At 40.5% G+C, this 13,467-nt stretch overlaps 1 protein-coding gene across 1 annotated transcript in view; it reads left to right on the top strand.

The window, feature by feature from the left end:
- Positions 1-13,467, top strand: part of grb10b (growth factor receptor-bound protein 10b) — a 71,370-nt gene that overhangs the window by 40,472 nt on the left and 17,431 nt on the right. Inside the window, exons 4-5 of the mRNA XM_068323197.1 lie at positions 192-492; positions 3,033-3,177. Coding sequence (XP_068179298.1) covers positions 192-492; positions 3,033-3,177 — 446 coding nt within the window. The remainder of the gene's footprint in view (positions 1-191; positions 493-3,032; positions 3,178-13,467) is intronic.

The following is a 13,467-nucleotide window of genomic DNA, read 5'->3' as shown; positions in this document are numbered from 1 at the left end:
TGCAATGAAAAAGAAAAGCCCCAACTTGCAGCAGTTTGACATGATTCTGAATCTTTCTTTTGTGGTTTTTGGATTTGAAACCCACTTCTCTGATCTTCTTTTAGAGGCACTAGCTGAGAATTCTCATGTTTCTACTACCAGTTCCTCTTAACTTCATCCAGCAATATGTTCCCTGTCTTTGTTGCCTCCAGAGGATGACGTTGATCTAGAAGCCCTGGTGAATGATATGAACTCTTCCCTGGAGAGCTTGTACTCCACATGCAGTGGTCAGCAGACAGAGTCCACTCCACTACTGCATAATGGACAAGTCTCTTCCCCGCATCAACACCACTACCATCATCAACATCATATGCAACATAACCAGCATCGACAGGGTCAGCACTCACACCTGCCAAGCCACATCTCACCGGAGCCGCCCTCCTCCTCCTCATCTGCGGAGCCCCCCAAAGCCAGCCTTCGACGATCACAGCCCATGCACATCCTTGCTGTCAGGTATGTGTTTCCAGAGATCATGCAAATTTGACATTTTACAGATATATTTACTTTGGATTTCAGTAAGTTATATTTGGTTTGGTTGTCCACCAGGCACCAGGCAATAAACAAAGGTGACATCTAGGGAGAGCTGTCCATACTAACTGGAAAGAGCAAACAGAATCATGTTCATACATTAAATGCAGCTGGTGCATTTTGAGGGCACCCTTCGACATTACAGCTGCGGTAGTACCTTGAGATACGATTGGAATCCCTTCAGTGACTGAGCTTGTAAGTTAAACAATTCATAATGAATTTTATCCATTTTAAATAAGTCATTTAATCCATTGCAGCCTTGCAAAAAAAACCCCCATCCCTTCTAAATCATGACAAAAACATATTTTTATCATACTTTACTTGTGCATAATTGATTATATATGACTTACGTTAAGAATTTATGAAAAGTAATGCAAAAGTCACAAGCACACAGGAGCTACGTCTTTATTCCACAAACGAGAACGAGATCTGGTCTTAGCTGATGTTGTATCCACCAGCTAGTGATGGTGTCCTGAAGCATGACTCTTACCTCAGATTTTTGCTGTATGTTGAACAAAAATATGGACAGAGCGATGGCTCATATCTCAGAAAAACTTCTACGTCAAGTAGCTCATATTTCAGGGTACTACTGTATATTGTAACCTGCGAAACACAGGTGATACAATTACACAAACCTTTTTTGTACCCCAAAGACTGAGGGTTCACTGCTTACTTTGTGCTTCTTCTAGTGCAAAAAAGACATTTTGCTTTTCAACAGACACATATTTATATTTGAATACTTTTTATTGTAATTTTGTCAGTAATTACTTGAGATCAGTTTATCCATTGATCAATCAATAGACAACTGTAAAAAAAATTAATAATCAATCGGTCATCTCAGACAGTAGAAAGCCAGAAATTCAATTTTTGCTAGTTCAACGATGATGGAAAATTTAATTTCTTAATGTTCTGTAGTGAAACTAAGAATTGGAGAGTGCTCCCTGGGTTATTTAGGAGCTGTTCCATCACCTGCTGTGATGATTTAACATGAAATAAAGTTGCCAGGTTTAGCAACATTAAAAATAATCATAAGTTACATAAAAATTCCACATGTATAAAGGAAAGTGACTAAAAGGCTCCTCATGAAGAGGTGTACCTTCACCAGGCATTCATGGGCAAACAAAAGTGGAGCTCATTGCTTTCAGCCAGACTTTTCCAGCCTCTCATGTATTTGTTCATATACATAGTCACTTAAACATGTAGAGCTCCAACCGTTCTTTTGCTCTCCACACTGGAAAAAGCCTCTCACTGTATGTGTCTCCATACCCTCACGATAATTGGGCATAACGTTTCCTGCCCACTCCCTATCTTTAGCCTGTGGATGACCTGTTCCTCCTTGTCTCCCCTACTTTGTGTGAAACTACACCAACAAGAGGAAGGCAAGAACTCTCATTAATGTTTGGAACAAGTGCAATGTTCAAGAGTGGTGACCTCTCCTTAACACTGTTGTTGTATGAATTACAAGTGAGTATGCTCACAAACACACAGACAATGGCGATGCATGTTGCATACATGCAGTTGGCGTCCGCTCTTATAATTCCGCATGACAGAAACGGAGAGATCACCTGGTAATGGAGTATTCTGTCTTATGAGCTCTTTGTGTCTGTCTGTCTCTGTGTCTCCGTCTCTGTGTCTCTGTCTCTGTCTCTGTGTCTCTGTCTCTGTGTCTCTGTCTCTGTGTCTCTGTCTCTGTGTCTCTGTCTCTGTCTCTCTCTCTCTCTCTCTCTCTCTCTCTCTCTCTCTCTCTCTCTCTCTCTCTCTCTCTCTCTCTCTCTCTCTCTCTCTCTCGCTCTCTCTCTCTCTCACACACACACACACACACACACACACACACACACACACACACACACACACACACACACACACACACACACACACACACACACACACACACAGAGGCCTTGAAGTTCTTATTATTCTGAGCTGACCCCTGAATAACCCTGTTCTCTAGCTCATATGGGACGACATGAAAAGGCTTGCTCCCTTTTGAACCTACTGGGTTCTACACAGAGGAAGAGTTTGGTAGAAAGAAAAAGAGAGAGTCTTCAACAGTGATTCTGTGAGCTACCAAGGTAGCTAGAATTTCACAAACTGGCATTTCCAATTTAAAAAATAAAAAAATAGATCTTGAAAGGTTTATGATCACCTGTCAACTCATCATTACTCTTTCAGGCTTCCAGTATATGTGCCTTATTTAATAATTAAGTGTTGATGGGTGATGAGTATTGCTCACTATGGGTAGATCAGACAGCATCATGCACAGCAATGTTTTTTTAACTACTGTACAACTCCTGCACATACTTGTCATGTGTCATAAGCCCTCATTTTAAAGTTGTCTTATTTTACTTTTCAAAGTGCTGCTCCAGGTCACGACTAAAGACTTCAGATCACTTAGATTGTCAATTAAGACAAACCAACACCGCAAAGTGTACTGACTGCTGCTTTATCCTGGTTCCATCATTCAGAAGGTTGCAGGAGGAGGAGCAGCAGCTGAAGACATCCTCTCTCCCAGCTATTCCAAATCCTTTCCCTGAGCTCTGCAGTCCGGCCAGCTCCCCTGTTCTCAGCCCTGGCTCCCTGCCTCCTGGAGAACCCTCCACTGGTAACTATGTAAGTCAAACCCCATAAAAACACACTGCAGCCACTTTCCAGACAAGTTCACTTTTCAGGAATTCGGAGAGCAACAAAACAGTTTATTATTTTCCAGCAGGACTCCTGTGGGTTTAATATTTTTCTCTGCATTATAATTTGCTGCGGTTGCACTGAATCCAAAACATCTTCCTCCGGTTTGAGAGACTGTGTCAGATGCTTTTTTTTCCCACCATATGGGACATCAGGTTGTTTTTAATATATTTTTATGTTGATAAGTGACACATTCGTGACTCAACTCTCTTGTTTTGTACAATGCAGAATTTTAAATACTGTATACATAAATATAAACAAGCTGTGTGTAGTGGTGAGCTGTAGTCCAGCATGAGCATTGTGGAATTTTCCCTGCTTTAAATATGCCATGTGTTTTCCTCATGTGTAGTGTGTTGACTGCTCGATCGTGATAAGCACCGCTGCTGTACATCCAGTGTGTGTGCTGAAGAGAAGCTTGTGGCTTTTCTTGACGGGAAAAAAAAATGAGGTGAAGAGAGGAGGGACACAGACTTTGTGTGTGTGTGTGTGTGTGTGTGTGTGTGTGTGTGTGTGTGTGTGTGTGTGTGTGTGTGTGCGTGCGCGCGCGCGTGCGTGCGTGTGTGTGCACGCCTGGACACATGGCTGCATTTGTGTGTTAGCTGACAGATTTTTAGAGGCTGGCCGGCTCATTCCTGGAAGTCAGAGTCCCTCCATCATCCCTCTTAATGATCTTCACATGGGGCCAGTGTTGGTTACAGTAACATGCCAACTTACAGTAATATAAGGGCGGGCTATTTCTCATAAATACTCTCTCTGGCAATAAAGCCTGCTCTGGTTTTGACTCTTATTGTGCGACATCATACATTGTAGTTCCAACTAAGTAATTTCTTGCAAACTTGCAAGTTTGACTTTAATGTAACCTTGACTCATAAATCACTTGGTGAATTGATAAACTTCTGGCAAACGTTAACTGCTTTAATAAATGACACATTGTGGTTTTAGATTACAGTTTCTGACTCTAAATATTTGCTTTTAGCATTTGGAAAGGTTACATTTCATTCTAATCTTTACATGTGGGAGCATTATTTCTTTCCTTGCAGGGATGTCGTAGTATTGATTTATTGCCGTACAGTTATAAATCCTGTTTATCCTGGTAAACGGGTCAAAGATTAATGTCTGAACAAGTGCCTATGAGTTTTGCGTTGAATTACTTGCTGTAACATAACAACATTTTCTCTCCATAAATAAAGTAGGCATGTCTGGTAAACATGGGGAAACCAATTTATTAGACTTCGAGACCAACAAGAGCTGGGAATGTTGTTGCTTTTGGATTCCCAAGCGTCCAGTTAACAGCACAGTCAGTGGAGTTTGGGAGTGAAGGAGGTGCAGGGGATTTGGAAATTAGCAGAGGTCAATTATTTCTGCTGTTGCGATGATGGTAAGATGAGGTGGAGAGGAGCATGGTCACAAATCAGGATGGCAGAATATGTAGGTAATTTTATTTTTAGGCCATAAAATATTAACTGTAGACAGAAGGAAAGGTCGAAACAGCTCTAAAGAGTCTGCTATTGAAATGTGCTTGATCTTAAAAGCCACCACATGAAGGCTTGCAGAAAATATTCAAACTCCTACAAGTTAAGATTTTGAGTGCAACTCGTTGTTATATTTTTTAACGAAATGAACTTCATTGTAATGATGACTAACAAGTACAAATCCACATTTTTATTTGGACATTTTTGGGCTGTAACTTAAAAAAAAGAAAGCAAAGAGAAATGTGCACCTTCCTGGACAGTTTTGGTTAAAGAGTAAATTAAGCAGTTGCGCTTCCTTGCAGAGATCTCTAACTGTTGACCATGCTGGAGCTGATATATCTGCCTATGGTATAGATTAGACTTGGATCTACATCACAGCAAACCTGTTTCTCTTTGTAGTCAGTGCCAGCACCTTTAAAAGAGGGAATCAATGGACTTATGTCTTCAAACCAGGATATGCCTGCACTCTCAGTACATTGCTAACTACCCCTCTTCTTGTGCTACAAATATCCGATGCAACGAACTGGCCTGCTAGTTGAGTCGGAATATTCCAACCTCCCTGCACTTTCTGACAGACTCTCACACTCCTGTCCCTCTTCTTCTCCTTACTTCACTTCTTGGCTCCTGTGCAGGAAGCATGAGGTCGCAGCACAGGGTTGTGAGGAATCTCTAGGCAGGCTCGATGACATGGTCATATAATTCATCATTACATAACTTTTCTCCACTCTCTCCTTTTCCTCTCTGTTTCCTCTCTTCCTCTCTCTTTTGAACGGTGTGTAAATAGACCTGTAAGATGTTCAGTGGAACTAATATAATGGAAATGTTGCAGAAATATTCTATTTTATGTATCACACTTCGATTTATCAAATTATTTTTAAAGTGTGGTATGAAAGGAACAATGGGGAATCAAAATGAATGCACTTTCTTTTTTGTGGAGAAACGGGATGATAAAACATCAAACTAGAAGAAGAAGAAGAAGTATACTTTATTTATCCGCGAGGGAAATTACATAGTCACTCAGGTTAGTGTAGTATACAGTATACAGGCCCCCTGAACACAGTTAGTACATACAGGTACACATCAAACTACACACATTGGGAGGCAGAGTGACAGGCAGCAGCTTCTGGAACGCGCCCCAAATCGAGCAGCTTGTAGGGGGGGACGGCGCCTTGCTCAAGTGTGCCTCAGCAGTGGCTAGGAGGTAAGCCGACACCTCCCATCGTCGACTCACACTTGGTTGGATGTTCTGGCGGGAGCGGGATTGGAACCCCCGATGGCTGGGCGATCCTGTCTTCAAGACGATTTGCTCTACCGCTGAGCCACTGCCGCCCCAAGAGAGTAGAAGAGTACCTTCTGACTGCAGTCTGGTGTGGAATGTGTGCAAGCGTGCTTAAGCTAGCACATATTATTCAGTGTGTTAGTTTGTATTATTGCTGGGGGTTACTGCAAACATAATCCAGATTGTATTTATTTATATATAAAACCTTTTGAGCACAAAAGTGGTTATCAAACGTCTGCTACAAATAATAAAATACAAGGAGGTTTATAATCCATGTTGTGCAATGGAAAAACTGGAGAATCCTTAAATACAAGGCAGTTAGTTGGTATATCCATTCATTTTCTCTAGGTTCTTGACAGTCTGTCCTCAGTAGTGTAGTAATGAATGCTTTTATGTGCTTGCTTGGACACTATGTTCTCATAGCTGCCCCCGTCTTTTTAGTGTGGGAACACTGATTTGATTGCCCGGTTGCCAGATTTTACTGGATTTACTGTACTCGGACTGGATGTCCTGTAGCTCACTGTGCTCAAGGCGATGGCATGATCCTTTCTGTCTGTCTTAGCTGCTCCAGCCTTTGTTGTATTATCTTCCTATTGGTCTGTCGATCTGCTTCTGTCTGTCAGTGTTTACTTTTCTGCCACACTTGTACCATTGTCATCCCGCCACCCATTTATCCTTTTCTCACAAGATGATAATTCTTATATGATTAAATAGAGTACTACTTAATGCTAGACAAAAACTTGAGGCTACTTTGTCGTAAATAATGTTACCAAATTGTCTGTTTTTCTCTCTGCCTGCCAGCATCAAGCTGTATTAAACTATAAATTTAGATGACCATCTTGCCTTCAGCTCAAAGAGATCATGTGGCCTGTCTTAAAAGAGTCTGAGGCTCGTGTGATACAGAGAATTAACTCACAATGTCTGCTGTTATTCAATTGTTCACAGACACTAACAAGAAATGCATGATGCAGTAATGACAGTGTCCTTTTAGCTTTGCTTTGGCCTCCACAAACTGTGACACCCATCTGTGGCTGCCGATACGATAAATGCTGTGTTAGCAGACGGAGTGAAGTTTAAGAAGATAAAACCAAGGCAAACTGATGAAAGAAAGTAAAATGTGCACTGAGGGATAAAAGTATGCTGGAGTTTGATCATTATTACTGATAAGTTTGTCGCGACAAATAACATTACATATTGCATTGGATTCTTTGTTGTTGTGATTTATTGTAAGCGTCAGAAGGGAGATGTTAAGGAATAATTCTCAGCTTGTATCAAAATGTTACTTGTTAGGGTAACTAGTTCAACACAGTGAGGTTGGAGCCCCCATTCTTGCTGCGGAAAAGAAGGCAGCAGGTTTTAAAGTACAAACACCCGATACATAAATAACGGACACCCAACCATTCTTCGTCTCATTCGGTTAATGCTGAAGCATGGCATTCCTTGGCTGCCTCTTTCATCAGTGTTGGAAATACTCTGGGTCAAAGGGTAGATTTTTCCATTGTAATTGTAAAAGCAGAACGGAATGCTGTCCATGCCCTCACGGCTGGCCTCAATGTGTGGGAATGTCTGTGGGCTCGTGCATGAGTGTGTGTTTTTTCAGTTCTTTTTCTGGAGGGTTTTGTGTAAATCAGACCCATGCATTTCGTGTGTGTGTGTGTGTAATCTGCTTCTCATTGTCACGCTGATGTATTTGTAGGCAACGCTGTGAGGAGATTAAGGGTGAGTCAGGCCCAGAAATCTGCAGGCTCACTTCTGCAGCAGTTGGCTTGCTTTTAAACACATCTTTAAGTGAAACATGCGAACACACACTTACACACAAATACGTGTTGTGTTGTATTATGTAATCATAGCCTAGATACATTTGTGTGTGTTTGTGTGTGTGATTTGTGTTGTTTATGCCGCTTGGATTGTTTATATCTTTGTAATTATTTTTAAATGACATGAGTATAAACAATGATCTCAAACTGGATGCTACAGTATACTGAGTTTGTGTGTGCATGCATTCATGTGTGTTTTTGATACGTCTCTGCCTGTTGGCTTCGTTATCCCTAACATTACATCCAGTCTCTGAGCCCAATGCAGATGTACAATCTCTCTTGTCTGGCTCTCTCGTCATTTGATGCATTCTTTTGCAGAAGGAAAACGAGCCTGCAGTCAGTACAGTAACCCTTTGTCAGCGTGTGTTTCCCTGCTCTCTTTCACTTAGTCCGGTATCAAATGTCCTCATTAGTTTTAATCATATTTACCCATTGTCCTGTGTTTAATCAAGTTTTCTTTGACCAAAGGTTTTGAGAATTTTATCTTAGTTTAGACAATGAAAAATGTATGTTCATTCATTCATTCATTCATTCATTCATTCATTCATTCATTCATTCATTCATTCACTCATCTTCATAGCTGCTTCTTCTGGTCTGTCAGGTTACAGGGAGCCTATCCCTGTGGACTTACAGGTAAGAAGCGGGGGACACACCAGGTGTGTCACCGGTGCAATCTTTGTTTGTCATTAGCATTTTAGTCAACCTAAAATTGATGACCCAACATCAATTTCAGGAAAACATGGAATTTTGTCTGATTTGCGTATTTATTTTATTCTGTGCTCAACTCATAGAGCAGGATGTCTCTAAAGTGTTAGTCGGTTGGAAGCTATCCTAAGGGAAACTTGATTGGGAACAGGTCGGTATTAGTTATGCAACTGATTTTCACCTCAGAGCCTCCAGCTAACCTGCCAAGCATAGTTCAACATGTTCCTCATGCTCCTCATGCTCCACCTCCCCACCAGAGTGTGTGAATCAGGCTGGTGGTGCACCAAACTCTAAGGGACCAGGGTGCCACCTCTCCCGTTACAAAGTACTACACATGAAAACCAGTGAACAGCTCATGTGGGGTGTTAGCAAATTGATCTATGATATTGTTTTGTCCCTTTTTTTGTGGATGAAAATGAAGAAAAATGTTGATTGACTTCAAGTTATTTAGGCTGAATTGTAGTCAACACAAGTGTATATTGGATTGGTCACAGCTGTACATGATTGTACAACCATCATGAAATGTATCATTTGAATCTGTTCAAAAATTGGTATAAGTTAAATGTGACTTAAACAATTCCAGCCGATCAATAAAAGAAAATGTTGACAAGATCAGGTAATGGTGAACCTTACATCTTTTCCTCAGAAGATGTTATCACTATTTATTTTTCAATTGATGGATTAATGAAGGAAGCCTCTTCAGAGCATCTTAAAATTTAAATTACAAACATTAATATTGAGAAATATTTAATGATGGAATCTGTTACATTACCATACTTAACAGAACTAAAGAACACCGACCCCTTGGAAACATAAAAGACCATCCAGGCACTACACTGTCGATGATGCACTTTTAACAGTCTGTTTTTTACTTCTTCTCTCAGAAGACAGGTAGCGTAAGATTAGAAGCCACAACTTTCACCCAGCTAATAGGGTAAGATCCCATTACTCCCACAGTTAATAGGAATCCGTGTTTGTGTCTGCTTCCTGCACTGTCTCTGTCTCTGCATTGTTTGCTAATGCACAAACTACTGAAAATTGTTTTAAATATTAGTCCCCGTTGGAAAATTATTTTTTTTTCACTCTTATAAATCCACAGCTGACAGTTTTGATTGTGTGGTTTTTGCCTACACAATCACAGGTGTACTGTATACACGCATGTCTTGTGTTCCCTCCTTTTTGACAAAGTGAGCAATGTGTTGCTCTCTGCAGACATTTCATGCAGCCAAATCTGACCAAAACGACTGGGCTCATGTAGGTCAGAGAGACTGTACCCCTGCCCGGTCTCTCTCACTCTGTCTGCCTGACTCTTTCCTTCTCTTTCTCTTTCTCTTTTTCTCTTTCTCTCTTTCTTTCTTTCTCTCTCTCTCTCAGGGAAAGTAGGACAGCTCAGATTCCTCAACTTCTGCGAAAAGGTAAAAGTAGAAGTGACAAAGAGATGAAAAAATTAGTTGACAAAATTATTGATAGAAGACTTACAGGCCCAGTGTTTAAGATTAAGGCCTACAAAAGGGAAATATTTTTAATAGTTGGGTTAACAGACGTGTTGTTTCGATAACAAAACAACAGGTGAGCCACTAACATACTGTAAATGTGAAGAGTGAAACTGGACTCTGAATCTCAGTGTTTTTGGCAAGTCTACAGTACATGCCAAAAAATGTCACTTAGGTGGAAGTTATGTAGTCTTGATCGCAGATGGTTCTTGTTCAAGTTCAAAACATAAAATATCCACTCACACAAATATGGAGAGCCTAACAACCTTAACATTTTCTTTGCAAATGTGCACATCTCTAAAAATGTGTCCTTATGCAGCTGCTAGTAAAAATACATAAGGCAGAGTAGAAGGTGTTTCTGCATCATTTGCTGTCAGACTGAAGCTATTTGAGTATTTGAGTGGAGTCTCTTCAGGATCCATGGTAAAGGAACTGAAGAATGATGTGTGCTTTTTGATAGTGGCATTCAGTGTGTTCAAGATGCTTTAGTATGACAACCAAGAAGTGGCCAAGTCAGCCATCCATTCTGTGTTTGAGAGTTCTTGTTGTCCCTTTTCAGACAAAAACTGTCAAATTTCTACATTAATAGAAAAAAATCACTGCAGTGTTGTTCTTCTGTGGAACCACCTCACATTGTTGTGATATATTACATCGCTTTATTCAGCCTTTATTTGAGTGCCTTCAATTTTTCAACATGACCACTCTCAGATAGCTTCTTATACATATTGCTATATACAAGTATTAACAGTATTAGTATTAACATGGAAACACTTTCATTGTAATTTCCATCTATCCTTAAAGCTGCAGCTTCACTGTCAACTTTCCAATTTAAGGGTCAAGAAGGGAGAAAACTTTTTTCAGACAGAAAAACGTGAGATGCGAACACCTGCAGACTAGAGTCCTCTGGAGTGGCAACAAGTCCCAAAGAAGAGCACCGGCAACTCACAGCATGGGCTGTGATTGGTTTAGCATTCAGTCTTCTTCTTTCAAGACTTATGGCATTTGACAGTTACACGACACTGCCTCCATGAGTTGACAAAAGGAACTGCATGCTCAATTTGTGCCCCATTTGGCGTGCCAAATACAACACATCCCTAGATATAAAGCTTGGCCCATATAAAATCCAACCTTGGGTTGTGATTGGCCTGCGGACCGAACTTTGGATATGCCTCCCGTAGAGGCATTGGGTTGTCTTCTGCAATGTCCAATCTGTTGCAATTCCACGATTTTACAATGGTCCTGAATTTAAAATCAAATATTGACTCCATCGAGGGACCTTCCAATTTTTCACATTGTTAGAAGTGACTTTTGGAAAATGTGGGAACGGTGGTTTATTTTTTAAAATCTGCCACCAAACAGCCAGATTTCATTAAGTTCTACATGTTAGACATTCTATCTGGATTCAAAATTGGTGTGGTTCTTTCTTGAGACATGCTTAAACCTTTAACCAAGCATAATCCAAATCTGTCAGCTAGTTTATGTTGAAAGAAAAGTTACTAAAAGAATGAGATTGAAGATGTCAGACATCAGGATGGACTATCAAGTAGATCTGCTCCTTCATGACAAAAACGGCCTGTTTAGGTGGTTTAGGTATCTGGTTAACATACCTCCATGGCACCTATCTTTGTAAAGTAAATGTCTAGGGCAAGTCAAACCAGAAGAAGACCCCAGCATAAAGCCAGAACCCATGGAGCAACTAAAAGTCCCATGTAGACTAGGAATGAGCTGATATCACATCCCCTAAACTGGTCCACTCTGTGCCGTACATTCTCAAGACTCCCTACATGATTAATGAAGATCTTTGATATTCCTGCTAACAGACCTCCCTGGTGGAGGAAATAAAGATATCCCAGTGCAACTATAGCCTTTTGTCTTTAAAGTTTTTGTCATGAAGGGCACTTGTGATTGCAGAATCTAGAAAAAAAGAAAGAGTGATATAGTTGTCATTTGGGGTTTGTATCACTAGAGACAGAATGAGAGTGAGAGAGTACAAGACAGAAGACAGAGTGATCTTAGCATATTCAGATAAAGATCCATTTTACTGGGGACAGTTTGTACAGACAGAACTGTGGCACATACTATGATTTCCTTCTGAAGAAAAAAGTTTGTTTCCTGTGATGTCAACAGTCCTTTTCACAAAGATATGGACCTGTTTCCTCTCTATATTCTAATTTCTCTTTCTGTAGCTTTCATTTTTTCTTGTTACTACCAATATTCAATGTCATTATTGTAGTGTTATGACCCATAATTTGCACAATTATCTCAACTAGTGACTTGTACAAACAGATTTCTTAGCAGTGATATGGCTTTTCCACATACAACATGTGGGCTATTTCCAGTATGCTTCCAAAATCCTGCCAAATGATGTCATCCTTTGCTCAATCACATTTCCCCTTCCCCATCCTTCTGTTCTCCTGACATAATTGGACACTGACTCCAAACCAGCATTAGTCTGAAAAGGACGTTTGCTGCCTAGGGGATATTTTGGGTGAAACATGTTTGGATATGATTGATTGTGTTCTGAGCAAACTAAATGGATAAGATGGGGAGATAATAGTCAGTAGGTCAGGTCAGAAGTACTGAAGCAAGGCCTTGTGAATTACAAAGGTTGTGTCATCCAGATCAAAATGAGCTGATTTAAAGTTTGTGTCCTTGATTTAATGAATTGTCGCAGAACTGTAACGCATCCTCATAAGGGTGATTTTTTTTTCTCCTGGCCAAACTGTCTGTCACTTCACTTAAGCTGAAATCTAGAAATTAAAGTAATGGAGTACAAGCTGTTTCCTGATAGATTTGGATGATAGACTCTTTTCATAAACTTGTTGAACTTTGACACTAGTGACACACAGCTCAGCTCTTCTTGTATATTTTTTTGAGCTTTAAAATGTTTTGTTTAAAGGAACTCTTGAACATAAAATTAAAGAATAATAGACATTCTGCATCATCTATAACTGCAGACTCCAATATTTGTGCTGCCTGACCTGACGTGGCTAATTAAATTTGATCTGGCTCACAGCCGAAATTTTGCAACCTTCCACTTCGTGAGGCTGAACAGACATTAAGACATTATTGATAGACAGAGCAGGCTTAATGGCTGACTAACGGTCCAATATTTGGTGTAGGGTTTAATGTATGGCTGCACAGTAGCAGGGATGATGGCCATCCAGTGTATGAATCTGTATTCAGATTCATGCAGTTATCTCTTGCTACCTTTCTCTCTACACTTCTATCTCCACCACCCCTCTTTCTGCCCTCCTGTTCCCTCCCTATCTTGCTTCACTCTCTCCCCTCCCAGTGGCCTTTGCCCACTAAATCCCTTTCTGCCTTCTTTTGCTTCAGTGAGCCCAGATAGGCCATGCCTTGGGTCTTAATTTGACATGGTAGTTGGATGAAAGGGATAGTTCACTGGTTCCTCTTCATGAGTCTGCATGTTTTCCTGGCTCGTGCCACCC

This window comes from Antennarius striatus, chromosome 9 (genome assembly GCF_040054535.1).
Source record: "Antennarius striatus isolate MH-2024 chromosome 9, ASM4005453v1, whole genome shotgun sequence".
NCBI lineage: Eukaryota > Metazoa > Chordata > Actinopteri > Lophiiformes > Antennariidae > Antennarius > Antennarius striatus.
This window is presented reverse-complemented; position numbering and strand designations above follow the sequence as displayed.